This window comes from Zalophus californianus, chromosome 9 (assembly GCF_009762305.2).
Source record: "Zalophus californianus isolate mZalCal1 chromosome 9, mZalCal1.pri.v2, whole genome shotgun sequence".
Classification (NCBI taxonomy): Eukaryota; Metazoa; Chordata; class Mammalia; order Carnivora; family Otariidae; genus Zalophus; species Zalophus californianus.
The window spans coordinates 64,964,388-64,988,105 of record NC_045603.1 but is presented as its reverse complement, the minus strand read 5'-3'; the positions used below and the strand labels follow the sequence as shown (position 1 = coordinate 64,988,105).

Genomic DNA, 23,718 nt, shown 5'->3' with positions numbered 1-23,718 from the left:
AAGTACAGGTAAGTAAGTGTTTGAATTCTGCAAGCATTTGGTTTTCATTTATCCTGACTAAATCCTAAGCTGCTGAACTTTAGTGACACTTTTTAATTTTCACATCCATAACTCCCAAGAATTTAGGGTGTGAATTTGGGAATTTGATAAAGTGGCTTTTTTATGTTCTTCTTTTCTTTTTTTTTTTTAAAGATTTTATTTATTTATTCATGAGAGACGGGGGGGGGAGAGAGAAAGAGAGAGAAGCAGAGGGAGAAGAAGGCTCCCAAGGAACAGGGAGCCCGAAGCGGGACTCGATCCCAGGACCTCGGGATCATGAACTGAGCCGAAGGCAGATGCTTAACTATCTGAGCCACCCAGGCGCCCTATGTTCTTATTTTCTTAGAAATTGATTTTACAAGTATTATTTTACTGGGATGCTTATCAACATAAGGTATTGTATATATTCTGTGTGTAAGACACCCGATAAAGTATAATCTGTCACACACATATTATATGAGAGCTCCGATGCAGGGCTCTATCCCAGGAGACTGGGGTCATGACCAGAGCCAAAGGCAGACCCTTAAGCTACTAAGCCACCCAGGGGCCCCTGTTCTCTTAATAATAACCCCCTCATATGTCCTCCCTTAGTCTGACGTTTGAGATTACGAAAAGAATACTATTTTGTGTATATTTGTTTTCAAAACCTTTTGAATCTCCAATTAATGAATTTTTATTAAACAGTGTTGAATATTCGTTACCAAGACAATTCATGATTAAATAGAAAACGTTAAATACTGCGATAACGGTGTATTCAGTGAGTATTCAGTGAGTTTTATGCTCTGGCACAGTAATAGTGCTTAAAGGCATCATTTAAAAAAATACAATTTTAGGGACGCCTGGGTGGCTCAGTCGTTAAGCATCTGCCTTCGACTCAGGTCACGAGCCCAGGGTCCTGGGATCAAGCCCCACGTGGGGCTCCCTGCGTCTCCCCCTCCCACTCCTCCTGCTTGTGTTCCCTCTCTATCAAATAAATAAATAAAATCTTTTTTAAAAATATAAGTTTATTGTGAAAAATAATTCATATAATGAAGAAGGATAGGAAGTAAAAGATAAAAGTTCCCCTTGCCGAGCCTCTCCACAGAAAAAAATATTTGAATATCAGCTTTAAACTTCCCAACTTTGGTCAAACACATAAAATTACAAATTCAGAAAGCTCTGTAAACTCTAAACAGGATAAATTTGAAGAAAACCACACCTGGACACATCACGGTCAAATTGCTAAAAGCCAAGGATAAAGAGAAAAATTTTGGAAAGTCGCCTGAGAAATGACACATTAAATACAAAGGAACAACTGGACTGACTTTTCTCCTAAGCTGCAAGGAAGGCCCGATATAAGAATAAGAAACAGAATACTAGAACAAGAGAACAGCACACACAAAAAAGTCACAATCATATGTATTTATTAAAATAAATCATTTTACAAGTGAGTATAGCTATTCTTTCCTTTCCCTCCCTTCACATCGAAAGTTTCTGAAAGGCTTAAATAGTACACTTCATGAGCATGCGGCACCAAGCATCCCCAGCCCAGTTTTTTTTTTTTAAACATATCCTAATCCGCAGTCATTAAGTAAGACTTCTGTTTTCAGCAATAAAAACTACTCACAATCTTGAAAGATCAGCAGGTAATTAATTAACACTCTTTACCTTCCCTCCAATTACATTCCTTTTTAAACGCAGAAACGAAGGAGGTTAAATCAGCAAGACGACAAGCAGAAAGACTAAAGGAGGCGAGGTTCAGAAACCGGGGCCTCCGGCCTCGGGGGGAGGCTTCTGCAGCCGGGACCCAGCGCACTTACCATTCTTCGGCAAACTCTGGATCACCTTCACCGCCGCCTCAAACCTGGTTTCGTGCACGGATCTCGGGTCGGCCACCTCCAGCCGCCAGCGCCGGCCCCACTCCCGGGCCCAAGGTCTGTCGGCTGGAATCAGGCAGCAGCAGCAGCACCAGCTTTCCCAGGCGCCTGCATGAAACTGGAACAGGGAGCGCAGCCGCGGATCAACATGCCCAAAGGGAGGAGGCCCACGCAGCTGGTCACTGCCCCGTCGCTCGGCCCTATCCAGGCCACACAGATCGAGGTGGCCCAGCTCCTTCCTCCTCCCCGGGGCGTGACCTAGGCCGAGGAGCCGGCCCGCCGAGACAGAAAAACAACTCACCGAGAGGAAGAGCATCTCTAGCACAACACGGAGGGGCTCCGGACACCCGTGGTCGCGGAGCGTCTCTCCCACCCGCAGGACCCTGGCGGAGCAGCCACACTCCCCATCCCGGCGGGGTCCGTCGGTCAGTCGGCGCCCTCCCCACAGCCCCGCCCCAGAGCCACTAAAGGACCCACTAGCTGCAGCCGCCGCTGCGGCCGCTCAGCCGACTCCACCCACCCGCCCCGCGTCCGAGGCGACGACGCGCGCTGCTGTCGGTCGCCCGGGTAGGGCCACAGGAGAAGGCCAGGCAGGGAAGTGAGATGGATCGGGTTCTCGGTTTTTGAACAGGCCGGACGCCGCGTCCGTGCCCGTGCAGCCGGACAGTGGGAAGCGCGCAGGGGACGCGGGGTTGGATCTGCACCAGGGCCCAAAGGTACCGCTGGGCGAAAAAAAAAAAAAAAGACCCTGCGATCCAGGGCCCCTGCCCTCTTAGGTTAAGGTTTGAGGAACGTGATGGGACGTAAGAAAGGACCTTTTTCACTGAGATGACTCTCTTATTCCTTTATCACAAAACTCCTTTATCTCAGCTCATGACCTAACTTTATGCTGAGAAAAATAGAAACGATCTGACAGGAGCATTGATCATCCCACCGAGAGAGTCACCAACCTGTCTGCATTTGTGACCTTAGGCTCTGCCTTCGCTCCTGTGAAAGTGGATGAACTGTCCCTGCTGCTATCTAGGAGCATCCCCTTTTCTACTTCTCGGATCCCATCCCTTCTCATTCACTGAAGAATCGTGTGCCCTCACTACTGGATCACATCAGTCAGCTTTAAAAAGCCTGCCAAAATTACTGTGCATCTTACTAACCAACCAAGTAACCAACCACCCTGCCTTCCAGCCCACACACTCTTCTAGAAGCCACCTGGGTTCTCCCTCTCTTTCGAAGCAAAATTGTCATCAAAACTTAACCTATGTAAGCCGTTTCCACTTCCTTATTTCACATTTTCTCTTCAGACTCGAACTGACCTTTGAACAACACCAGTGTGAACTGTGCAGTTCCAGTTACACATGGCTTTTTTTCAATAAACACAGGACAGTACCGTAAAGGTATTTTCTATTATGATTTTAATAACATTTTCTTTTCTCTAGCTTTACCATAAGAATACAGTATGTAATACACACAACATACAGAACATGTGTTAACTGACTTTATCAGTAAGACTTCAGGGCAATAGACAATTAGCAGTTCAGTTTTGGGGGAGTCAAAAGTTATACGCAGATTTCCGACTTGCGGGGGGCGGGTGTCGGGACCCCTACCCCCACATTGTTCAAGGGTCAACTGTACTCTAACTAGGTTTTTGTTCTCACCACTCCGTGGAAACTTTTCTTTCTTTTTTTTTTAAGATTTTATTTATTTATTTAACAGAGAGAGACACAGCGAGAGAGGGAACACAAGCAGGGGGAGTGGGAGAGGGAGAAGCAGGCTTCCCGCCGAGCAGGGAGCCCGATGCAGGGCTCGATCCCAGGACCCTGGGATCACGACCCGAGCCGAAGGCAGACGCTTAATGACTGAGCCACCCCAGCATGCCTGGTTGAAACTTTTCTTTTAAAAAATACCAGCATTCTCCATCTTGTCAAATCCAATGTCTTCATCCTAAATGCCAGAGACTCAGAGTTACCCCTGATTGCTCTTTCCTTATCCTCAATACCCAGAGTCCTGGGATCGAGCCCCGCATCGGGCTCTCTGCTTGGCAGGAAGCCTGCTTCTCCCTCTCCCACTCCCCCTGCTTGAGTTCTCTCTCTCTGTCAAATGAAAAAAATAAAATCCTTAAAAAAAATACCCAATCTATCAGCAGAGCCTGTCACCTTTACCAACCAAATATCTCCTCGATCTGCCAACCTTCCGGAAGCCACCCACAACCACTCCCATAGTCAAAGGCACCAGCATTATTCATCTGGGCCATGACAAGCCTCTTGCTTCTGCTTCTCATGGACCATTTTCTGTACAAACAGGTCTTTTTAGAAGAATATCAGATCACAGCACTACTCCCCTGCTTTCCACACTTGGAATAAAATCCATTTCTTTACCATACCCTACAAGGCCCAACATGACCTTTTAAATTTCACCTCCCACCGTCACCACCTTTGCCCCCAACATACACTATGCTCCCAGCCCACAAGCTTTCTTCCTATCCCTTAAACACACTAAACTCGTTCTTACCTCAGGAAATATTTGCTATTCTGTCAGCCTGAGATGTTCTCCCTCTAGATCTTCATTTTATGGATTCTTGTTCCAATGGCACTACCTCCAAGAACTTCCCCTAATTACCTCCCATCGCCATCATACTCTCTCTCCTTCATAGCACTACTTACTTATTTAAGTCTGTTTCCTCTACTAGAATGTAAGCTTCATGAGGGCAGGGACTTTGTCCATTTTGTTCATCTGTTTGTTTTAGTCTCAGTGTTCAGTAAACGTTTACTGAACTAATGTATCAAAATGAAGGACACGCAGCAAGTAAACAGAAAAGGTAGTACTCAATTCCTTTCCAAAACTGCCTATTACCTTCCACTTACAGCACCCTGCTTCTATCTATAGATGATGTTCTTTTATTTCCATTTCCTAATTCCTAAAAGATTCTAACAGTGGAATAGCTAAACCAGTAATTCCTAAAGCTGGCTTCACATCAGAATCAACTAGGATGGTTTTAGAAACGGTCTTCCAGGCCCAGTTTCAGACCTGTGACAAGGCCCAGGGAACCTGTAACGTTAAAAAAGCTCCACAGTGATAGAGCTTGTCCACTTTTCTAGACAGGGGGTCAACAAACTTTTCCTGTAAAGGGCCAGATGGTAAATATCTTACGCTTTGAATGCCATATGGTTTCTGCTGTAACCACTGAACTCTGCCATGAAGCACAAAAGCAGCCACGCTCAGCATGTAAATGCACAGGCAAGGTTGTGTTCCAACACAAATGGTGGAACCAGATTTGGTCCCATGCTATAGTCTGCCAAACCCTATTTTACCATGCTTCTCAAGTATTAATATGCATTCAAGTCACATGAAGATCTTGTTAAAATACACATTCCAGGGGCGCCTGGGTGGCTCAGTCAGTTAAGCGTCTGCCTGCGGCTCAGGTCATGGTCCCAGGGTCCTGGGATCCAGTCCCGCCTCGGGCTCCCTGCTCAGGCGGGAAGCCTGCTTCTCCCTCTGCCTGCTGCTCCCCCTGCTTGTGCTCTGTCTGACAGGTAAATAAATAAAATCTTTAAAAAAAAAATACAGATTCTAATTCAGAAAAGGTGGGTTGGGACTGAAATGAAGCATTTCTAACAAACTCCCAGGTGGTACCACTGCTGCCAGCACAAGGACCCGCAAGGTACAACACACACTGGGTGCCCGGCTTTGCCGAATGCCGCTGTATTCTGACAGGAATGATCTGTGTCCTATACAACTTCACATAATAAGATCCAATTCTTGCTCGTTGCGCAGTAGTGCTAGCGGCTTCCCTATTCCGTTCTCGGAACCGGCGGCACTCGCTCGTGCTGAGCTGCTACGAAGCCCCTGCCGGCGAGCTCGTAGGAGCTTGGAACCGTCGTCACCCCTCCGTGTCTCACCAGGGGGGGAAAAATGGTTGAAGCAGATCGCCCAGGAAAGCTTTTCATTGGTGGCCTCAATACAGAAACAAATGAAAAAGCCCTTGAAGCAGTATTTGGCAAATATGGACGAATAGTGGAAGTTCTATTGATGAAAGATCGTGAAACCAACAAACCGAGAGGATTTGCTTTTGTCACCTTTGAGAGCCCAGCAGATGCTAAGGATGCAGCCAGAGACATGAGTGGAAAGTCCTTAGATGGAAAAGCCCTCAAAGTAGAACGGGCCACTAAACCATCATTTGAAAGTGGTAGACGTGGACCACCTTCACCTCCAAGAAGCAGAGGCCCTCCAAGAGGTCTTAGAGGTGGAAGAGGAGGAAGTGGAGGAACCAGGGGACTCCCTCACGTGGAGGGCACATGGATGATGGTGGCTATTCCATGAATTTTAACATGAGTTCTTCCAGGGGACCACTTCCAGAAAAAAGAGGACCACCACCACGAAGTGGTGGTCCTCCTCCTAAAAGATCTGCCCCTTCAGGACCAGTTCGCAGCAGCAGTGGAATGGGAGGAAGAGCTCCTGTGTCACGTGGAAGAGATAGTTATGGAGGCCCACCTCGACGGGAACCCCTGCCCTCTGGTAGAGATGTTTATTTGTCCCCAAGAGATGATGGATACTCTACTAAAGACAGCTATTCAAGCAGAGATTACCCAAGTTCTCGTGATACAAGAGATTATGCACCACCACCAAGAGATTATACTTACCGTGATTATGGTCATTCCAGTTCACGTGATGACTACCCATCGAGAGGCTATAGTGATAGAGATGGCTATGGTCGTGATCGTGACTATTCAGATCATCCAAGTGGAGGTTCCTACAGAGATTCATATGAGAGTTAGGGTAACTCACGTAGTGCTCCACCTACACGAGGGCCCCCGCCATCTTATGGTGGAAGCAGTCGCTATGATGATTACAGCAGCTCACGTGACGGATATGGTGGAAGTCGAGACAGTTACTCAAGCAGCCGAAGTGATCTCTACTCAAGTGGTCGTGATCGGGTTGGCAGACAAGAAAGAGGGCTTCCCCCTTCTATGGAAAGGGGGTACCCTCCTCCACGTGATTCCTACAGCAGTTCAAGCCGCGGAGCACCAAGAGGTGGTGGCCGTGGAGGAAGCCAATCTGATAGAGGGGGAGTCAGAAGCAGATATTAAAAACAAAACTTTGGACCAAAATCCCTGTTCAAAGAAACAAACAAAAAAGTGGAACCTTTTCTGTCATAACTACCCAAGGACTACTAAAAGGAAAAATTGTGTTACTTTTTTTTTTAAATTTCCTGTTAAGTTCCCCTTCCATAATTTTTATGTTCTTGTGAGGGAAAAAAAAGTAAAACCTGTTTAATCTTATTTGACTTTATGACATTGCTTTCAATAAGCAAATGTTAAATGTGTTAAGACTTGACTTGTGTACTAGTGTTGTAATTTTTCAAGTTAAAAGTGTCCCTAAAGGCCACTTCCTATATCTGATTTTTCCCAGTAAATGAGGCAAAGCAATTCTAAGACCTTCCACAAACATCTAGCCATCTAAAATGGAGAGGTGAATCCTTCTGCCTATACAAACAAGCTAGCTATTAGAGGGTGGTCGGGGTATGCTACTCTAGGATTTCAGAGTGTCTTCAACTGAAATCTCAATGTTCTCAGTATGAAAAACCTGAGATCAGATGCTTATGTAAGGAAAGTGCTATTCACCCAGTAAACCCAAAAAAGCAAATGGATAATGCTGGCCATATTTTGCCTTTCTGACATTTCCTTGGGAATCTACAAGAGTCTCCCCTTTCCCCTCCCCCAATAAGACCATTTAAGTGTGTGTTAAGCAACTACAGAATACTAAATAAAAAGTTTGACCAAAACCAAAAAAAAAAAAGATCCAATTTTTTTTTTTTTTACAGAAGGAAAAATGAACCTGGCTCTACAGTTAGCACAAGAAAATGATGAACTAAGTACATACATTTTACTGTTCATAAAGAGAAAAATGTAGCAAAAACTCCATTTTAAAATTCCTCATTACTAATGAAAGGATAAATGTTCACACACCTACCTATACATAACATGGAATGCTTTCGTGCAAATTTCAGGCCTTCGTTTCTATCGACTTCACGATTTTCCTAAAAGGTAAATATAAGGATTAAGAAAAGCTACCAAAATACAGTCAAAATGCCAAGTGTCTGACTTCTTACCTTACCAATTTTATTTCCAACCAGCATGTTTACTACGTCATTTCTCGTGCAGTATGTTTTCAATTCATTTAACCAATTATCCAATTTGACAAAGGTATCTCTTCTTGTGACATCATAAACTGAAATAAAAAGGGTCACTTATTAAATAAGCATTAAAAATAAGAGCAATGGCATTATATTTCTGATATGTCACTACAAGCTAATATTTCTATATAGGCAAGTCTGTTTCTAAGCCTTCAAATGCTTAACAATCAGTATCTACTCAGCCAGATGGAAGAAACAAGTGTATTAAAGAATAATAATAAACATATACATACACACACTTCAATTTCATTAAGACACACCGTGAGAGAAATGAAATTATATCCTGGGTGATAACTGAAAATTAATTTAAGCAAAACAACAGCTGTTCCCGTTCTTAACAATAAAAGACATTTATCCAAAAACGAAAACATTCAGATCCAAATCTGTGGCAAAATACCAAACTTTTTTCCATGGATTCAAACATCTATGACCCTGTTAATTTGTTTCTTACAAGGACCAGAATTTGCAACTTTGAAAAAATATGTAAACTTAACGGATAAGATCCTGATTGTCTCCCTGTTATCACTTTCATCTTCCAACCCACTGCATTAAAATATATTAAGGGCTTATTCATATAAAGAACTTATTAATTTAAAGTGTTTTCTAGGGGCGCCTGGGTGGCTCAGTTGCTTAAGCAACTGCCTTCGGGGCAGGTCATGGTCCCAGGTCCTGGGATCGAGCCCCACCTCTGACTCCCTGCTCAGCGGGGAGCCTGCTTCTCCCTCTCCCTCTGCTGCTCCCCGGCCTGTGCTCTCCTGCTCTCTGTCAAATAAATAAATAAAAATTTTTTTTAAAAAAAAGGTGTTTTCTAAACTTAAAGATGCTAAACCAAAATAAGAGTTGCTGTTAAATTAATGAAATGAACCTAGAACCTCACTATTTATGATATAATATAAAAAGACAATTTTCCCTAAAATTGACCAATATTTATTTTTAAAAGTTTCCCAGGAATATTGGTAACAAGCACTTTTCAACAACTTACAATGAGAATCCACATTTGGTTTTTAAATTCTGTATTATTATGAATCAACGATGTTAAGTGCTTTGTTAGACTTTTTAGGACTCATAAAACAGATTCAACTAAGCAACTAGCATGCTTCTTTCTTTATAAACGCACAGCAAATGTTAATGCACTGCTGACTGAAGATCAGTTTCTGGTAACACTCTTCAGACAGACCAATTACATGTGGATTAATCCTCAATTATGTCTTCATCAACATGTGCTTTTAAACCAAATAAATTAATCTGATCTTTCTCTTTTAATTGTTAGACAAAGGACTGAAAAGAAATTTTGAAAGTTTAAATATTCATTAATATTAAATGAAGCTAATATAACTTCAAGTTACCTAAAGGTACCCCTGAAGAAAACTAAAAACTCACTGACCTTCACAGATAAGGAAAATCAGAAATTGCAATAATAAAACAACATTTTTAAAGCAGTATCGTAAAGTAAAACCTTACCTAATATCACACCCTCTGCACCTCTATAATAGCTGGGAGTTAATGTTCTGAACCTCTCCTGACCAGCAGTATCCTAAAGGTGACAACCAATTATTACTAAATTTAAAAAGTATAAATAGTATTAAGAGTAGAAAGTCAAACAGCATTATTAAAAATATGCATGCACAAGCTCATTTAAATCTTGAAATTTAAATTAGATGTGTTCTCTTACTGAAAAGGGTTACATAAAATAAAATTAATAAATACTGACTCATCTCTAGAAAAATGCATCTAAGTAAAGGGGTATTTCTTCAAGATTTTTATCACACATGAAACCCATTTCCTTGAAAGCCATGGTTCTCAACTTCAGAAGCATAGTGAAATTTCCTGGGAAATGAAAAATTCCAATGCCTGGGTCCAACCCCCAGGGATTCTGGTTTAATTGGTCTACAGTAAGACAGAAGTTTTCAAAGTCTTCCTGGGTGATTCTAATGTAGAATCAAGGTTGAGAACCACTTGTTTTTTTTTTTTTAAAGAGAATTACAGGAATGTCTTATTTTAGGTAAGCAATTTTTAGGTTGGACTCTTAAAAGTATTTTCTCTATATCTTCTTTTCGGAAAATGCATAAAACCAAACCACTTGCTATCACATGTTTCTGACACATATTGGGGGAGAGGAACATAAAAGATGCACACCAGCTAGGAAGTGCAAGTTTCGTGAGGAAAGAGACCTCATCTGCTTAATCATCGGTTTAACCCCAGTGCCTAGAGCAATTCTTGCCACAGGACAGTTGCTCAACTTTCCTTGGAAACCAACGAACCAACCAACCCAAACTAATTAACAAGTCTGTACTTCCGGACCTGGTTCCTTCTGTCTTCTTTCTACCATCCTTGGACTGTGGCTTCAAGATACCTAAGATCATGCAAAGCAGCAGTTGACAAACGGCTCCCTCCGCCCACCACCTGTCTTATTAAATAAAGTTTTACTGGAACACAGCCAGGCCTGTTCGATTATGCAATGCCACATGGCCTGCCTTAGGATTAGACTAAATATTTACTCTCTGCCCTGTAAGAAAAAGTTTCCAGTCTGCTAATATCAAATAACCTGAAGAAAAGTGAAGACATATGTCAAACATCAACTTAGCTGCCAGTCTCATGGTTGTAAATCCGAGTTTAGCTATGGGGCAAGCAGACGCTCCTTCAGATAGAAAACATGTTCGTAACCTCTAAGAGGTTTATAAGATTGCAGAGGCATTTTAAACCAGCAGTGACGGGCTCCAGCTACTTACTTTCCTACTTACCTACTTTCTGTCCCTGGCCAAAATAGAGACTGCTTTAATATAAGAGCAACAGGTAGAGAATATATGAGTAATTTATGGCCCCAGAAGAGAAACTTAAGAGGAAAATAACTTTCAAAGTAAACCACTCTGCAAATCTACTACTCTTCCCCAGCTACGCTTACATAAATGCAGAATGTCCTTGCTTCCAGACTCTCACCACTACAGAAACTGCCCCCAGCCCTGCCATCTTGAAGTGAAAAAATTAACAAAATTAAACTTTCTAAACAGATAAATTTATGATAAAAATGATTTCTCTCTTTACAAAAATTCCCTTTGCTTCAAAGTTTCTTACAAAACCTCTGATATTTAAAATTATTCAATTTGCATATTGACTCAACTTTTCAAAAAACAGTAATATAAATTAAAGGTGCATCAAGTGACGTGTACTTACTATCTAAAGCAGATTATACTTTGGATAATTTGATATAGGTTAAGGCAAGGACCAAGCAAGAAATATTTTAGTCACAAGACTTTTGGTTGTAACAGAAAAATTCTGTTTTCATATCAAAACCGTATCCACACTCTAATAAATTAATTTCCAGAAACAGTGGAAAGCATTTGAATATGAATCTTGTTTCCCTTGATAGTCACTGAGATCCACTTAGTAACTGCTCTGAGGAGACACAACATAAACATCAGAACTGTGGAGTGCCTTGGGCATCCGACTCCTGATTTCAGCCCAAGTCCTGATCTCAGGGGCCTGGGATAGAGCCCCATGTGGGGCTCTGTGCTCAGTGGGGAGTCTGCTTAAGGATTCCCTCTCTCCCTCTGCCCCTCCCCCTAAAATAAATAAATAAATCTTTTAAAAATCAGAACTGTGATTCTAGTTAAAATATCCATAAAGCCCAGTGTTTTAAAAATAAAGACCAGAGCAGGGCGCCTGGGTGGTTCAGTTGGTTACGCGTCTGACTTCAGCTCAGGTCATGATCCCAGGATCCTGGGACTGAGCCCCACTGTCAGGCTCCATGCTCAGTGTCGAGTCTGTTTCTCCACCTTTACCCCTCTCCCTGCTCAGGTTCTCTTGCTCTTTCTCATAGATAAAATCTTAAAAACAAACAAACAAAAAAGACTAGAGCCAAAAAATAATGTTTAATGTTAAAATACTACAGTAAAAAATATTTACACACAAATATTTAAATTAATCCAGCTATTTAGAGTCTTGATTTTTTTGGATCCACTTATAAAAATGTTTAAGTAGGTATGATAATTTGAGCAAACACCCTATGCCACAATATTGGATCAGAATATATTACACCTATAAAATTTATAGGCTTACATAGTCAAAAGTTAAGATTTTTGCTTGTTTTTGTTTTCAAGATAGGAATTTGCAATAAGTGTAATAGCATCCTTGTAAGATAAGAAAAGCAGAGCTTACTATCTGTGGTTTTCTTCTCTGATGGGAGAGGAGAAAAGAGATTATTAAAGATTAGAAATGGACAAAGGACAAGGAAGGATCTGGAAAGACTAAATATTAAAATGTGGGAGTGGAAGTGAGGGCAGGATATAGAGAAAAATAGCTTTAGAGGTGCCAAGTAGGCCGTGATGTGTGTGCGGCACTTTTGGGAGCAGTGAGGACAGGGCTGTACTTGATTATTCTACTTGACTGATCCTAGGAGAAGCATCGAAGCAGGAGAGGAACTGATTTACATATATATATATATATATATATATATATATCCACAGAAGAATTAGAGGAAACAATGGACTCATGTATTTCTATTTATGAGTGAGGAGGCCTTCCTAAATATGACGTAACACCCAAATTCATGAAAAAAAAAACTGGTCTGACCACAAAAATACTAAAACCTTGGTATGGCAAGAACATCTCTCCCCACACCATCCATACCCCATACACACACTCACTCATCCTAAACAAGATTTGAAGGCAAATGACAAACAGGAAAACAATATTTGCAGCACATGACAGAGTTAGTATTACAAACACACACACACACTCACACACAAGAACATTAACATTTGGGGCACCTGAGTGGCTCAGTCAGTTGAGCTTCTGACTCTTGATTTAAGCTCAGGTCATGAGGGTCTCAGGGTTCTGAGATTGAGCCTCTTATTTAAAAAAATATTTATACGCCTATGATAAAGATGTCACTTCAGTAATACCTGCCAACCTTTTTATTATACAGGAACTAAAAAGTAAATTTAACAATACCTCTTGCATAAAAGAAAGATCTCACGGAAACCACCAAGCCTTAGATCCTATTCTAACACGTGTATCTCACAAAACAGTAGCAAGGGCAGAAAGAAGGGATAAATTCAACCATGAAAAGTATACAGAAAATCAGGCTCCCACTTTTGTACAGGGAGAAGCTAGCATTCTTAAACTGTTCGATAGATTTTATTATGGCCTAGTCCAACATTTTCCAAATTGTTTTCTGTTAGACATTACTATTCTTATCAATATCATAATTATATTTTGGGGAGGGGGCCAATAGGCTACCGATCGTGTAAAGTATTGCATGTTAGAAAAAAATTAACAGAAAAACATGAGACACACTTACACAGTTACTTGTTATTTGGGATAAAATGTGTATTAGAAATAATATGCCATTTGGAGAATGCCAGGAAAATGAATCAGATCATACAATACATAAACACGTGCTGTTTCAATCTGTAACCGATGCCCAGTTACTACTTCATCACCATGTTGAAGTACATCTCAGTGTGATGACCGCTAACCAGTTCCAATTATCCCATGTAACAAAAACGTATTTATATATTTAGTTCTCATAGTATATGTGGGAATCCGATATATAAGAGCATAGTTTTATAAATTATATATGTAATGTAATCTATTGGCAATCATTTAGATAGAGAGAGAGAAGTAGGTAGGTAGGTAGACAGGAGTGGGAGAGAGATGGGCAGACAGAGACAGACACTAAGCATCTTGGACGTCTTTGACAGTTATGGCTATTTTATTTGGTCAGCACTATCATGAAAAGGTCTTAGGAAAGCAACATGTATCAGAATGTTTGGGTTCACAGGCAAATGAAAGGACAGTAAGTAAAGACTAGGCACTGAAAGTAGAAAATAGATCCAAAGTTGGCAAATTCAAATTTCAGGAATATACGAACAGACTAACATGAAAAATACTTTTTTTCCTGAGCATCACTTCATCCCCTTCTCCCCAACAACTGCCTTCAGTGTTAGCTGAGTATACACTGTCTTCTTAAAACTTTAAAGAAACGTATTCAATAGCAATAATCCCTTCTGGCAGATAAGATGATTTTTCTATACTTTATTCTGCTTTTAAGTATTCTTTTTTTAAAATTTTTTATTGTTATGTTAATCACCATATATTACATCATTAGTTTTTGGTGCAGTGTTCCATGATTCATTGTTTGTTCATAACACCCAGTGCTCCATGCAGAACGCGCCCTCCTCAATACCCATCACCAGGCTAACCCATCCCCCTAGCCCCCTCCCCTCTAGAACCCTCAGTTTGTTTTTCAGTATTCTTAAGGGATTGTATATTTTAAAATTTTGATTAAGTGGAACAAGTCTCTGCCTCATTACCCAATATAAAACATAGCCATTTATTGTTTATCCATTAACCAACAAATTGTCCAAAAATTATTTCATACAAATTGTTTCCCTCTAGAACTCTACACACATCAACTTCTGCTTCTTTAAAAAATACAAGTTGAATATTTATACAAAATACATTTTTAAAACTCTTACCCAAATTGCAAGTTTAGCCTTATTGCCATCCACTGAAATTGTTTTCACCTTAAAGTCAACACTTTGAAAAAAATGAAAATGTTGATAAGCATCCCAGTAAAATAATACTTGTAAAATCAATTTCCAAGAAAATAAGAACATAGAAAAGCCACTTTACCAATACCCAAATTCACACCCTAAATTCTTGGGAGTTATGGATCTGAAAATCAAAAAGTGTCACTAAAGTTCAGCAGCTTAAGGTTTAGTCAGGATAAATGAAAACCAAATGCTTGCAGAATTCAAACACTTACTTACCTGTACTTGCTTGAAAAAAATAAAAATTTTCATGGAAAAATAAACTTCAATGTAAGGTGATTCATGATGCACATTAAAAGCCAAGCGCTGGAATTCACGGTGCTCGTGTAGAGAAGACTATCTATGGCTGACTCTGGATCAGAGCAATTTTCTAAGGGGCTCCAAATGCATCGACACTCCATCATTAAGAGCTCTGTCCAGAGCCAGCCAATCCCCGGACTCAGATTCTGACTGTAAGCAGCTTGGTAAAAACATAAAAGGGCCACTTACTCCTTCTCTTATGAATTCTTTGATTTTATCCTAAAAAACAGTATTCGTTTTATGTAACTTTATCAGTGATCCCTTGCTACTGCACAACTGCAAAAGAATTTACACACGAAAACATCTGTGCCCAATCCCCTAGGAATCTTCTTCATAAGTGAAAGGAGGAGCCCTTACATTGCTATGAAAATCTTCTGTAAGTACTAATTCATGTAAAGAGAAGAGCTCCATAAGAAGACACGTACTAATTTATTATGTAAAGAGAAGAGCTCCATAAGAAGACACGTAAGGTTTTACTACAAAGCCCCCCTCCCCCACCAAAAAAACCTCTCCCTTTCCAGGAACAGGAGTTGACACATGCCATCTGGCTTAAATGAACAGTAACTGCGCACATGTCTTTAAAGAGTATCAAAATTAATGTGCAGTCTATCCCCCTGGCTAGAGGCAAAACATCAGCTCAAGAAGCCTGGAATGAAACTTTCAAAAGCTCTAATTAGAGCTTGTCACAATTAATTCAGAACAGTCACAAGTAAGATGAACAGCACCCTCATATACGAAATGCTTACGAGAACACCTGTCACCAATATGGAAATACATGAGTAATTCTTGGATGATTTCTGGTGATCCACTACAAACACAAATTAGGTAATAAAAATGCACTTTACCAGGTCTTTCTGTATGCCAAAGATTTAAAAAAAAAAATTTGTGTTTTGGGCTAGAGTGATAAAGGAGTTGATAAAGCCATACCTAGAATCAGGGGCTATTATGACAGTGCTAATAACATATTCCCAGGAAAATTTAAGTTAAAGTTTCTTCGCAGCTAAACAAACAAAAATCTCCTATTAAACAATCTTGTATTCACCAGGTCTAGATAAATAAATATTATGCCACACCATTTATATAAAAAGTATGAAGGGCGCCTGGATGGCTCAGTCAGGTAAGCATCTGCGTTCGGTTCAGGTCATGATGCCAGGGTCCAGGGATGGAGTCCCACATCGGGCTGCCTGCTCCACGGGGAGCCTGCTTCTCCCTCTGCCTCTGCCTCTCTCTGTCTCTCATGAATAAAATAAAAATAAAATCTTTTTTAAAAAAGTATGAAATTATTTACATTTTATTCATAATACTTTAAAAACAGAACAAAGCCTGAGAAAATTCAGATGAGGGAAATGGTTCTGACTTGGTGCAGGTACTAAATTAAGGCCACTGTAGACATTACATAAGAAAACCTGTCATACACACTCTCCAGTTAAATTCTCAAAGTTTTTCAGAGCATAAAGAACTTTTTTTTCCTAATTACTCCAGACAACATGCTCAAGGGCAGACTGACTTTTTCCTAGCTACCCAAGAAAAGAAACTCACTTTTCCCAAAATGTTTGTGTTTACCTCCCTCTCCCAATCTCCTTCTTCCCTTTTACAATTTCCTGTTTTTCATATGTTTCTTGACAGTCTAGTGACGGTCTCTGTCATATGTATCATTAAGTTACTCTTCTGAGATATTAGATCTGAAAGTGACAGAGAACATCCTCAGGTAACAATGCCCACTGGCATCCTACCACCAAAGTCAATACACACAGGTAGCCTGAAAGGGCACCCCATCTGGATCCAGACCCTGCAAGTCCCGGTTTCATCTTTCCTTGGTCCCTCTGGTGAATCTCCTATGCAGACACTGAGTTCTTTAGCTTTCACCTGCTCAAACGGCTTCTTCACCAAGTCTGGTTCTTCTGTTTCGCCAGTGGCTCTTAACTTGCTTTTATAAAAAGGTGGCCACAGTAGGAATCTTTTCAATAAATCTGACTTTGCCAACTTCTTACTAGATTTGATTAAACCATCTGTTCAACCTCCTCATGTGGATGACAAGGAGCTCTTAACAGTTTGAAGCTGAACGTCTTAGAGAAAAACACTCCTGTGTATCTCCTCTACTCTCCTACAACACTGAACACTTCTGTGACCAGATACTCTCTGACTGTCCAGGGACGGCCATCAGTGTCCTACAGTTCAATTCAGTCTGATACAGTCAGATCCCACAGGGTAAGGGCCAACTAATAAGAAGTCCTATAAGACTGCTGCACTCCCATTTCAGATGCCATCCCAAATCCAGGTTGTTACCTGTGCTTGCGACCACCCGGCTATTAATCAAAGGTTCCCACAATCTCCTCCCTTGATTGCATTAATTTGTGGCTCACAGAACTCAGGAAGAGTTGCTCACTAGAGTATCATCTTATTATAAAAGGATATACCCAGGAACAGCCAGATGGAGGAGACAAATAAGGAAAAGTATGGGGGGAAGGGGCACAAAGCTCCCATGCCCTCTCCAAGCATGCCATCCTCCCAGAACTTCCATGTGTTTGCCAAAACCGAACTCTCAGAAACAGTAAATTTAGCATTTTTATGACGGTTTCATTACTCAGGCATGATTGATTAAATCACTGTCCTTCAGTGACTGGACAGAATCTCCCGTCCCTCTTCCCTCTCCCCTCTCCTGAGGTAGGAGAGAGTAGGACTGAAAATCCCAACCCTCTAATCACATGGGTGGTTCTCCAGGCAACCAGCCTCCACCCTTAGAGGCTTTCCAGAAGTCAGAGCGCTAACATAAAGTCGGGTACGGTTGGAAGGGGCTAGTTATGAAAAGCAAAAGACGTCGTCACTGCTTTGATCAGTTAAGCAAGTCAAAGGGTTTTAAAAACTCTCTGCCAGGAGCCAAATATGTATTTCTTATAAATCACAATATCCACAGAAGAACTGCCATTTTAGCTTTTTCTTGTTGTTCGTTTGGGCTTGCACTTTTAATACAATATTTAATTCAGTTTTTTTAAAGTAATCTTTTTTTAGGCATATCTGCTATTTTGTGAGGGGTAGTTCAGTTAAAACTAGACATTATGGTCAATAAAACCTTTAAAACAAGCAGTGAATGGAACATGAAAGTTTACCAAAGATATTATCAACTGTATCATAAAGAGATCCTTGTCAGTGAGAAACCAGAACAAATCAATGGAATCATCTGCCATGTCAGAAGTAAAGGGCAATCAACAGAAACTGACTGAGAACAAAGATGCTAGGATTAGCACACAGGAAATTAAAAACTATTTTAAATGTATAGCACATGTTTAAAAAGTAGACATGAGATTAAAAAGACCCAAATCAAACATCTAGAGATAAAGTGACAATGTCTGAGATGTAAAATACGTGAGATGAGGTTAACAAAAATTAGACATCACAGAAGAAAACGTAAGTGAGTATGAAGACACAATGGGCCCCTGGGTGGCTCAGTCAGCTTAATAGCCGCCTTCAGCTCAGGTCATGGTCCTGGGGTCCTGGGATAGAGCCCATGTCAGGCTGCCAGCTCAGTGGGGAGCCTGCTTCTCCCTCTCTCTCTGCCCCACCCCCCAGCTTGTACTCTCTCTCACTCTCAAATAAATAAATAAAATCCTTAAAAATAGATAAAAATAAGTAAGTAAAATCAATGAAACAAAACATTGGTTCTATAAGGAAAAATCAAGAAACTGATAAATTCTAGCCAAAGTGATCAAGAGAAACAAAGACAAAAATTACCATTATAAAGAATGAGAAAGATCACATCACTACAGATTATACAGAGGTGAAAAGGTAACTGAGGAAATGTTATAAACAAGTTCATGCCAAAAAACTTGACAATTCAGATGAAATGTCAATTTCCATTAAAGATTAAAAACTATCAGAATTGACTCAAAAAGAAACAGACCACAAACAAAATACCTAAAGAATTTAAACAAAAGGAAATCAAAACATGTCACTGTAAGAAATCAACTAATCCCAAAGGCAGCAGTAATGGAGGAAATAAGTGACAAAAACTCTCTGAGACACACAGAAACACAGAAAACAAACAGCAAAATGTCAGTAGTAAATCCTCCCTTACCAGTAATTATATTAAAGGTGGTGTTGGTGGAATATATATAAAAATAGTACCCAAGTATATAAATAAATCTATAAAAAAGATCCAAGTGTACATGCTGTCTCTTAAGAGACTCATACACCAAAGGACAGATCCCAGTATCTATGAAGCAACCATTCACATAACTGGAGGGACAAATACAGTATTAGTTGGAGATCTTAATGCACCACTTTCAATAATGGATCAAACAACCAGAGAGAGAACAGAGAAATAGGACAGCGGAACAACAGCAAAGACCAGTGAGGCCCCGGAGAACATGCTACCCAACGACTTCAGAACACAGTTCTCTCAAGCGCCTATGAAACATTCTCCAGGACAGACCCTATGGTGTCTACAAAACAAGTATGAATAAGTTTTAAAAGACTAAACTCATCTGAAGTATTTTTTATCATAACCTAATGAAACTAGAAATCGGTGACAGAAAGAAAACTGGAGAATTCACAAACATGTGCAAATTAAATCACACCCTTTTAAACAACAACTAATGGGCCAAAGAAGAAATCACAAGAAAATTAGAGAATACTTTGAGACAAATGAAAACACAAGACGCCGAAATTTGAGATGTAGCAAAAGCAGTGCTGAGGGAAATTTACAGCTCTAAACACATTATAAGAGAAGAAATATCTCAACTCAATAACCTAATTTTACACCTTAGGGGACTAGAAAAGAAGAGCAAACTAAGGGCTATAAAAGGAAGGAAATAATGACGATCAGAACCAAATTAAAGGACAAAGCGAATTGATACACAATAGAGAAAAATCCATGCCCAAGGCCTGGTTTCTTTCTTTCTTTCTTTCTTTTTAAAGATTGACAAAACTGACAAGCTTTTAACTAGACGAAGGAAAAAGAGAAGATTCCAATTACAAAACACAGATATGAAAGTGGGGACATTACCACTAATTTTACAGCCAAAAAAATGATTATATACACCAACAAGCTGGATAACCTAGATGAAATGAACGAATTCCTGAAAACACACAATTGACAAAATCGACTTATCAAGAAAAAGAAAATCTGGGGCCCCTGGGTGGCTCAGTCGGTTAAGCGTCTGCCTTCGGCTCAGGTCATGATCCCAGAGTTCCGGGATAGAGCCCCACATTGGGCTCCCCGCTCAGCGGGGTGTCTGCTTCTCTCTCTACCCCTCACCCTGCTTGTGCTCACTCTCTCTCACTCTGCCTCTCTCTCAAATAAATAAAATTAAAAAATAAAATCTGAAGAGACCGTAAGTAATCAAAATCATCCCAAGAAAGAAAAGCCCAGGACCAGATAGCTCCACTGGTAAATTCCACCAAACATTTAAAGAGTTAACACCAACCCTCCTCACTTTTCAAAAAACGGAAGAGAAAGGAACACTTCCAAGCTCATTCTAGGAGGCTAGCACTATTCTGATCCCAAAGCCAGACAAAGATGCTACAAATAAAACTATAGACCAATATCCCAGAGGAATACTGATGCAAAAAATCCCCAGCAAAATACTAGCAAACGTAATTCAGCAGCCTCTTAAAAGGATTATACACCATGATAAAGTGAGTTTTACCTCCATAATACGAGATTGGTGGAATATGAGCAATCACTCAAAATAATATATCCCATTAAAGAATGAATGGGGGGAAAAAACACATGATCATCTCAATTCATGCAGAAAAAGTATTTGACAAATCTCAGCATCCTTTTATGATAAAAAACGCTCAACAAACTAGGAACAGAAGAAAATCTGATGTTTCCTCAAAAAGCTGAAAATACAATTAGCGTATTAGGCAGCAATTCCACTCTTAGTATATACCCAAAAGCAGTGACAGCAGAAACTCAAACAGATATTTGCACAACAATGTTGACGGCAGTATTACAACAGAAGGCTGAAGCAACTCAAGTGCTCGATGAACAGATAAACAAAATGTGGTTTATACATATCATGGAACATTATTCAGTCATAAAATGGGATGAAATTCTGAGATATGCTACAACATGTATGAACCTTGATCACATTAAGCTAAGTGAAAGAAGCTACTCACAAAAGGGCAAATACTGTGTGAATCCACCTAGGAGGTATCTAAAACAGGCAAATTCATAAAAACAGAAGACAGAAGAAAGGTTACCACAGGCTGAGGGGAAAGTGGAGTGAAAGCTATTGTTTAATTGGTACAGAGTTCCTCTTTGAGGTGATGAAAAAGTTCTGAAAACAGATAGTGGTGATGGCTGCAAAACAATGCAAACGTACTTATTGCCCCTGAGCTGTAAACTTAAAAATGGTTAACATGGTCAATTTTATGTTTACTTTACCATGATTTAAAAATAAATAGATAACTGGAGAGTCCTGCATCTATTAAAGAAATTGAATCTACGGTTAAAAACCTTTCCATGAAAAGAATTCCAGGCCCAGAGTGAATTCTACTGAACATTTAAATAATAATCCATTCTAAACAAACTCCTCCAGGAACGTGAAGAAGAGTGAATACTTTCTTAGTCACTCTATGAGTTATACATTACCCTGATACCAAAACCAAAGACATTATAATTAAAAGCTACAGACTAATATCCTTCATGATGACATATGAAAATCCTAAACAAAATTTTAGCGTAACTAATAAAAATATGTATAAGACAACAACACATCACAACCAAGTGGGGTTATCCTAAACAATGAAAAAAATCAATGGGGAAAGGAATGATGATTAACATAACAATAAAAAATTTAGAGCAAAAAAAGATCAATGGGGACTTTATTATATGATCATCAACAAATGCAGGAAGTGCACTTAACGAAATCCAACATGCATTCCTGACAAAACCTCTCAGCAAATCAGAAACAGAAGGGAAATTCCTCAGCCTGATAAAGGGCATCTGTGAAAAACATACAGCTAACAACACACTTAATGGTAAAAAACTGAGTATTTTTCCCCTTCATGCCAGGAACAAAAGATGGATATCAGGCTCTTCACCTTTTTTAAGATTTCTTTTTTTTTTCTTTAAGCCAGGGCAATAAGACAAGAAATTAAAAGAACCCAGATTGGAAAGAAAAAATGTAGAAATTCAATGGAATCTACAAGATTTAAAAAAAAAAAAAAAGCTCGCAGAACTACTTAGCAAGTTTAGCAAGGTTGGCGGATACAAACTAAACGTTTAAAAGATCTACTGTATTTCTAAATATCAGCAATAAACAAAGGATTCTTCTCTTGAAATAACATTTTTTAATAAAAATCTATTGACTATTTAGGGCTAAATCTGACAAAAGATGTAAAAGACATGTAACCACTCTGAAAGAAATTTTGAAAGACCTAAATGAATGGAGACACATAATTTGTTCTGTGATCGTTAAGACCCAATATTGTTAAAAGGTCAGTTCTCCCCAAATTGATCTATATAGAGTCAATGCAACCCCTATAAAAATCCTAGCAGGCTTTTATTTTTAAATCAACAAACGGATTCTAAAATTCATCGGGAAACAGAAAAACATTAGAGCCAAAATAATTTTGAAAAAAGTAACAAAATAGGTAGACTAACAATATATGACTTCCAGGCCTACTATAAAGCTATAGAAATCAAGGGTGCCTGGGTGGCTCAGTTGGTTAAGCGACTGCCTTCAGCTCAGGTCATGATCCTGGAGTCCTTGGATCGAATCCCGCATCAGGCTCCCTGCTCAGCAGGGAGTCCGCTTCTCCCTCTGACCCTACCCCTCTCATGTGCTCTCTCTCTCTCTCAAATAAATACAATCTTAAAAAAAAAAAGCTATAGAAATCAAGACAGTGAAGCATCCTGACATAAGAGACCAATAGATTAATGGGCTAGAAGAGAATCCAGAAATAGACTTACCATATATAAACAACTAAGTTTTTACAAAGGTGCAAAAGCTATGCACTACAGAAAGGACAGTCTTTTCAACAAATAGTTTTAGAATATATAAGAGAAAAAAAAAAGAAAGGAAAAGAACAGAACTTCGATTCATATGCTTCATACTGTGTCCAAAAATTAATTCAAAATGAATCACAGACCTAATGTAACACATGAAACCATACAACTTCTAGAGGAAAACATTAAGAAAAATCACTGCAACCCTTTGTTAAGCAAAAGATATAACACTGAAACCATCATTAATATGAAAAAATTGGTATACCGGATTTCATCAAAATAAAAAACTTCTGCTTTTAGAAATAAACTGTTAAGAGAATGACAAGAGGAGCCACAGTCTAAGAAAATATCAGCAAAGCATATATCACGTAATAAGGGGTTCATATGCAGAATATACAAAGAACTCTCAAAATTCAACAAGAAAAAACAAAAAATGAACAGAAGATTTATACACTTCACTCACACACACTCAAAATACAGCTCAACGGACAGCAAATAAGACACTCAACATCACTGGTCATTAGACAATGCAAATTAAACCACAATGAGACTACCAACACATACATACCTATTGGAACGGTTAATATTTTAAAGTCTGATTGTGCTAAGTATAACAGGTGAGGATGTGGAAACAGGAACTTTTATATACTGTTAGTGGAAATGTAAAATGATACAATCACTTTATTAAAACATGGATGGAATAGTTTCCAAACTTAAACATGCATTTACCATATGATCCAGCAATCCTATTACTGGGTATTTACTCTAAAGAAACAAAAATTAATATTCATATAAAATCCTGTACCTAAATTGTTTATACAGGTCTAT

At 39.6% G+C, this 23,718-nt stretch overlaps 3 protein-coding genes across 3 annotated transcripts in view; 1 reads left to right on the top strand and 2 right to left on the bottom strand.

Annotated features, from left to right (window-relative positions):
• LOC113921438 (acyl-CoA-binding domain-containing protein 5-like) overlaps window positions 1–3,213 on the bottom strand; it is an 85,801-nt gene extending 82,588 nt beyond the window's left edge. Inside the window, exons 1-2 of the mRNA XM_035729322.1 lie at window positions 2,197–3,213; window positions 1,839–2,013 (exon numbers count right to left, since the gene is read on the bottom strand). Of these exons, the coding sequence (XP_035585215.1) occupies window positions 1,839–2,013; window positions 2,197–2,211 (190 nt within the window). The 5' untranslated portion in view covers window positions 2,212–3,213. The remainder of the gene's footprint in view (window positions 1–1,838; window positions 2,014–2,196) is intronic.
• A 2,535-nt stretch (window positions 3,214–5,748) lies between these two features.
• LOC113910886 (RNA-binding motif protein, X chromosome-like) lies at window positions 5,749–7,679 on the top strand. Its single transcript, XM_027572942.2, is given in 2 exon segments — window positions 5,749–6,162; window positions 6,165–7,679. Coding segments are annotated over 2 exon segments (1,173 nt in total). The 5' UTR covers window positions 5,749–5,801; the 3' UTR covers window positions 6,977–7,679.
• On the bottom strand, window positions 6,826–14,722 carry LOC118357339 (ras-related protein Rab-18-like). Its single transcript, XM_035729241.1, has 5 exons — window positions 14,562–14,722; window positions 9,544–9,616; window positions 8,004–8,117; window positions 7,860–7,926; window positions 6,826–6,944 (listed from the first exon to the last, which is right to left on the bottom strand). Exons 1-4 carry the CDS (start codon window positions 14,700–14,702, stop codon window positions 7,916–7,918), a joined length of 339 nt encoding a protein of 112 aa, XP_035585134.1. The 5' UTR covers window positions 14,703–14,722; the 3' UTR covers window positions 6,826–6,944; window positions 7,860–7,915.
• Between the last annotated feature and the right edge of the window lie 8,996 nt (window positions 14,723–23,718).

Excerpts from the sequence above, each read along its gene's own strand:
- LOC118357339 (XM_035729241.1), bottom strand. The coding sequence starts at position 14,702 with ATGTTCTTATTTTCTTGGAAATTGATTTTACAAGTATTATTTTACTGG. Across the intron at positions 9,617-14,561 it reads AGGCTAAACTTGCAATTTGG|GATACTGCTGGTCAGGAGAG; the intron begins GTAAGAGTTTTA and ends TGTCACCTTTAG. Across the intron at positions 8,118-9,543 it reads TGCAGAGGGTGTGATATTAG|TTTATGATGTCACAAGAAGA; the intron begins GTAAGGTTTTAC and ends TTTTTATTTCAG.